Source organism: Sesamum indicum, linkage group LG14, assembly GCF_000512975.1.
Source record: "Sesamum indicum cultivar Zhongzhi No. 13 linkage group LG14, S_indicum_v1.0, whole genome shotgun sequence".
Lineage (NCBI taxonomy): Eukaryota > Viridiplantae > Streptophyta > Magnoliopsida > Lamiales > Pedaliaceae > Sesamum > Sesamum indicum.
This window is the reverse complement of record NC_026158.1, coordinates 1,685,953-1,692,064: the sequence shown is the minus strand read 5'-3', so window position 1 is coordinate 1,692,064 and position 6,112 is coordinate 1,685,953. Positions and strand designations below refer to the sequence as shown.

Genomic DNA, 6,112 nt, shown 5'->3' with positions numbered 1-6,112 from the left:
AAATTCAAAGAAAAAGTCAATAGATCAATTACTTAATTCAATGTATACCAAGCAGAACTACCATTAAAATAGACGCCCAAATTTGTGGACTTGAACTCACAAGCTTTGGTTTTAAAGTCTTGTCAGCTCCATTGACATTTAACTTGAGGATTGTTCATTACATCTTGGCTCCTTGTTAGACTCTACAAAACCACAAAACAACTAATTTACTTGAAGTGTAGCAGAACTAATTACGAGCCAAATGCAGAGATCAGGAGTAAACCTTACACTTGGACAGTTAGCATCTAAATACTGATATGCATAAACTAAGGAAAAATACTCCCTTCATCGATTGCTGGCGTCAAAGATGGCGTGCTGGCATTTCACCGCATTTCTCTACACAATCTTCCATGCCGTGACCTTCCTGAAATTCTCCAGTGGAGCAGATACACTTCTCCCCAACCAAACTATTGTTAATGGGCAGACTTTGATTTCTCAGAGCCAAATTTTTGAGGTGGGGTTCTTCTCCCCTGGCGCATCCGCAAATAGTTTCTTGGGCATATGGTACAGAAATACTCCGGATGTCGTTTGTTGGGTTGCAAACAGAAACTATCCCATCACAGATCCAGAAGGGGTATCTTTAGCTATAGCCAGGAATGGAACACTAGTAATAAGTAGTGCTGGAAGAGTTATTTGGTCGGCGAATTCAGGCCGGGTGGCTTCCAATCCAATTTTGCAGCTCTTGGACACTGGGAATCTTGTTGTTGTATATGAGGCTGGTGAATCTTCTTCTCAAGAGAGCTACATATGGCAGAGTTTTGACTATCCAAGTGATACCAGGTTGCCTGGGATCCATATGGTAGATGACCCTGATACTGGTACGGAAAAGTATTTGACCGCATGGAGAAATCCTGATGATCCGTCCCCTGGAAATTTCAGTTACAGGATAGAAAACCATGGCTTGGCTGAAATGGTTATTTTCCAGGGGACGACGAAAAAATATCGCTCTGGCCAATGGAACGGGCTTGGCTTCACTGGAATTTCCCCCTCTCTGAGGCCACGTTACAAGTCCGACCTCAAGTTCAAGAACGATGTATTGGTATATCTGTCTGAGATTTACGACAGTTCAATTGTTGAAAGAATAACAATAGAGCCATCTGGAATTGTCCAGCGTTATAGTATGAATGAGAAGAAAGATAAGTGGAATCTCTTGTACTCGCTTCCACGAGACCCTTGTGACAATTATGGCCAATGTGGGCCTTACGGTATTTGCAGCACGGACAAAACACCGACATGTGAGTGTTTGAAGGGATTTGCCCCTAAGGCACAACAGGAGTGGGATTGGTCCAGCGGATGTGCAAGAATTAGGCCATTGAACTGCGGGGATGGTGATGGTTTCATTGGGGTTCCAAGGGTAAAATTTCCTGATATGCTGAAATTTCTGTTGAATACTAGCATGACCATTGGTGAATGTCAAGCCGAATGCTTGAAAAATTGTAACTGCACGGCATATGCTAATCCATACATAACCGATGGACGCAGTGGTTGCTTGATATGGTATGGGGATCTTATTGATATCAGAGAGGTTCCCGAAGCAGATAACAAGCAAATTGTTTATATTCGCTTGCCAGTTTCGGAACTGGGTAAGTGTATTTTATGGCCACTTATTGAGATTCTTTGGCGGTAACTTAATTTTTAAACATAACAGGGACATTAGAAAGCGGAGCAAGTTATTATTTGCACTGTGTAGTTCAGCTTATCACTTGATAGTATAGAGAAATTTTCGAGTACTATGAATCATACCATGAGCGTAAGTATATAACAAAATCAATTGGAGATAAACAATAAATCTTGTAGCCTGTTGAAAGTTGATTAAACAGTTCTCTTAGTGTTAGAATTAGAAATGTGCCTTGATAGTTCAGGTAGAGCATTTACTTGGATGTTTATGTTATACGATGAAGATGTTAAGTTTTATAATGAGGTAAGTAAAAGCTTGATGTAGAAAGTTCAACGAACAGGATGTGAAGAATATTTCCATGAACCAGTTTTTTCCCATGCAGAATCTAGCAATAATTTAGAGAAGACGAAAAGGAACAAGAAAATGCCTAGAAAGGTAAGACTGATATTAGTGGCTGCTGGAGTTGTTTTCTTTTGCTTCATCTGTTGCGTTACGCTTGTTATTAGAAGACTGAAGAGACGAGGTAATAACTCTACTGAATAATATTCTATGACTCATTTAAAAGCATGAATTCGAGCAAACTTTAAGCAATGTCGTTTTTCCCAATGCAGCACGAAGGAAAAATGAGGATTTAGAATTACCTTTGTTCAAATTATCAATGATTGCTGCTGCGACAAACAACTTCTCTTGTGGAAATAAGATTGGGGAAGGAGGCTTTGGTCCTGTTTACAAGGTAAGTTGTTAGAAGAAAACCAACAGATTTTGCCAATTTGAATGCAAAACCAACACATGCCTATACTCAGGGCAACTTGTCAGCACAAGAAGAAATAGCAGTAAAAAGACTGTCGAAAACATCCACACAAGGTCTTGAAGAGTTCAAAAATGAAGTTATTCTCATTGCCAAACTTCAACACAGAAACCTTGTCAGGCTTTTGGGATGTTGCATTGAAAGAGAGGAAAGATTGCTTATATACGAGTACATGCCGAATTGGAGCCTGGATTATTTTGTTTTTGGTATGACCAAAGAAGCTCCCTAGAAAATTTCAGTTTCTTGATCTCATTCTGCTAAACTTCAAGGTGATTTAACTATCTCATGCTGATAACCACAGGATGTTCAATTTCTTGCAGATGAGACTAGAAGAAAATTGTTGACATGGCCTAAACGCTTTGATATCATAATGGGAATCGCAAGAGGACTCCTCTATCTCCATCATGATTCTAGATTAAGAATAATCCATAGAGATCTGAAAACAAGCAATATTCTACTGGATGCAAATTTGAATCCAAAAATTTCTGACTTTGGCTTAGCAAGAACTTCGGGAGGTGATCAAAATACTGACAGGACAAAGAGAGTTGTTGGGACTTAGTAAGTACTCTTTTATTTCAATAAAGCACTTTGTTATTTTCCATGCGACCTCATGGCTAACATTTTATACAGTGGTTATATGGCTCCAGAATACGCTATTCACGGGAAGTTCTCTGTGAAATCTGATGTCTTTAGCATGGGAGTCCTCTTGTTAGAGATAGTGAGCGGCAAAAGGAACAGGGGCTTTAATTATTCCAATCACCATCATAGCCTTTTGGGACATGTAAGTCGCACATATAAATTTAAGGGATAATTTTCCATAAAGTTTAAGCTGTTCTTCATGCTAGTTGCAAATACTTTAGGACACATCATCACTCTTGAACTTTTGTTTGTGGTAAGCGCTAGCGTTTGAAAAGAGAAACAATGTTGCAATTGTCGCAGGCATGGCTACTATGGCAAGAGAACAAGGATGTAGAGCTAATGGATGAATGTTTGAATGACACATTTGTTGAATCTCAAGTAAAGAGATGCATTCAAGTAGGCTTGTTATGCGTGCAGAGATTTCCAAAAGACAGGCCAGTCATGTCGTCTGTGCTTTTCATGTTAGGAAGCGAGGGAGTTGTTCTGCCTCAGCCTGAGGAACCTGGATTTTTCATGGAAGGGAGTTGCAGCAATAGCACAGAAAATCCTATACCAAGTACAGGGTCCAAAAAGGGTTCAATCACCATTACTGAACTGGAACCCAGGTAGAGAAAAGCATTGTGATTTCTTGGGCCTGGATTTTCTTAATGGAAGGGAATTCTAACTCTGCAAGAAGTTGTACATCAAATAGTACTAATTATGAAGAAACACACAGGTCCATCACTGATTTGGAGGCTAGATGAAGAGGTTTCAACGTATTACTACCTCTTCTTTTGTTAGCCCGCTGGTACTTTGTAAGAGAGAAATTTTCTTGGGAAAAAAGCTACTGTGGCAACTTTAGTAAAAAATACGTTCATTACATGTAAAGCATATGTAGAGTAAAACAACTTACTCACAAAAATATAGGGGCAAATGCAAGACCCACCATGTGATATTTGGTATGCGCAAAACACTCCCGGTAAAATAATAGCAGTTTATCTGCATATTTTTTTTAAAATGAAGCAAATACTTCTATAAAGGTGTAGTACATGCATCCCTCATGCAATTTATACGCAAGTTTTGTGGGACTTCTTCTTTTTCCGATAGCAACATAAAAACTTTATAATAAAATATTATTTTCTATATAAATATATAATATCAAGGATCAATAGTAAAATCATGGACCTGATTTTAAGTGAAAAGTTTTCTATCATATTTAATAATCCCATTTAATTTCGTCTTTTTACTCTCATCACAATCAACCCCCCCTCCTCCTCTTTTCATTTTATAAGGAAACAACTTAAAATTAATCCATGAGAAATCAACCCTACTCACTATTTCTCCAAAGTATTTATAGAAAATTATTTTTGGTGGTCTCGATACTATCTTAATAAAAAGTCTAAATGAAAATTGATTTTACCCTCAATTGATACTGACTTATTGCAGGTCAAATAATTTTTTTCAACTAATCTACCTTTATAACGGTGAAAATATATCTCCTATCATGCATTAACGTGTGAAACGTATAAGGGTAATTTGATCAAATAAATATATTTATTTGATCTATAATAAATCAGTAATAAATCAATCGGGAGTAAATGTAGGTTCTTTTTTTCAACTTTTTGTTAATATCAGCAAATTCGATAAATTTTGATTAACGAAAAAACTTATTTGTTAGATAAAAATAAACATAAAAAATATTAAATATAATTTTTTAAATTATAAAAAATTTATATATAATTAAATTAAACCTAAAAAAAGAACTGTGTAGCTATCCCTAAATAAAATGACAGGTATGTATAGTATAAACTGTATCACAATGTTTGAATTTGTGTTTTGAGATGGGCCAAAATACAAAACTATATTTGGTTTGTGTTTCTGCACACTTTGACTAGGTGTGCAATTTTAATTTTAAAATATTTTTTATTACTCTTTTTTCTTTTTTTCTCGTTTTTGTCTGTTTCTTTCTTTTCTCTCTCCGCTGTTTTCTTCTCTTTCTTCTTTCTTCTCTCTTTTCTGCTTTTATCTTTTGTTCTTCTTGCCTTCTCCGTTCGGCAGATCTTCTTTAACCTTCTCTTTTCTAATGAATTTATTTTCAACATGTTAGTATAGTGCATTTAACTCTTGATTACATTTTTTTTCAACTTAGACCATTTAAATTGTTTGTACTCAAAATTTTTCCTATTTCAATGAAATATTTGAGAAACTTGAAAATTGAGGATAATATACCAATAATACATACTTAATTCTAAAATTTTTATTTAAATTTTATATATTATATTTTTTCATTCCAAAGATAAAGTCTAACAAAATCATTTTGGAGACAATACTACAATGTATTTAATTATGTATTAAAATTATAATTATTATTTAAAATATAAAAAGAAATTCCTCAATAAAAAAAAATTACTTAACATAAATATATATACTATATTTCACTAACAAACAAAATACTATATACAGACACATATATATTAATATATATATTCAAAAATATGATTTGACAATGAACAGTAACTCATGTCTCCCAAATCCCAATATCAAACCTATACAACTTATTTTATATTATTTTATATTATATCAAAATAAAAATCTAAACATATCATCTATCTCAAAACGTATACTTACTTATTTTTATTTTTCTCTCTTTATTTTCAAAACACCATGTCAAAACATTCAAAATATTAATGCATAGTGTATAATTCAGGCCACCCCTCATTTATTAGCTCCACCGCCCAACTTGCAACTGCCCATTTAAATGGATGTGGCAGCTCCTGTTTCCTGTTCTTAGACTTTGTTGTGGAGAGTTGACCAAAATTAATATATATATGTAAATTAATAATAAGATAAAGCATAATGAGCTTCAAAGATTTAGCATAATTATGAATATTTTCTTATTATTTGAAAAAGTACCAATATCCCTTAGTTTCAACGACAGTCTAACAATTAGCTCATTCCGTTAGTTTTCGTTAGATTTCCATCAATATGGTGAAACGACCGAAATGGCCTTATTGATTAAAAATGATAAC

At 34.7% G+C, this 6,112-nt stretch overlaps 1 protein-coding gene across 1 annotated transcript; it reads left to right on the top strand.

Moving 5' to 3' along the window:
* On the top strand, window positions 82-3,963 carry LOC105176756 (G-type lectin S-receptor-like serine/threonine-protein kinase At4g27290). Its single transcript, XM_011099657.2, has 7 exons — window positions 82-1,622; window positions 2,040-2,180; window positions 2,269-2,390; window positions 2,461-2,671; window positions 2,786-3,023; window positions 3,096-3,246; window positions 3,405-3,963. The coding sequence occupies exons 1-7, from the start codon at window positions 347-349 to the stop codon at window positions 3,711-3,713; spliced, it is 2,448 nt and encodes an 815-aa protein (XP_011097959.2). The 5' UTR covers window positions 82-346; the 3' UTR covers window positions 3,714-3,963.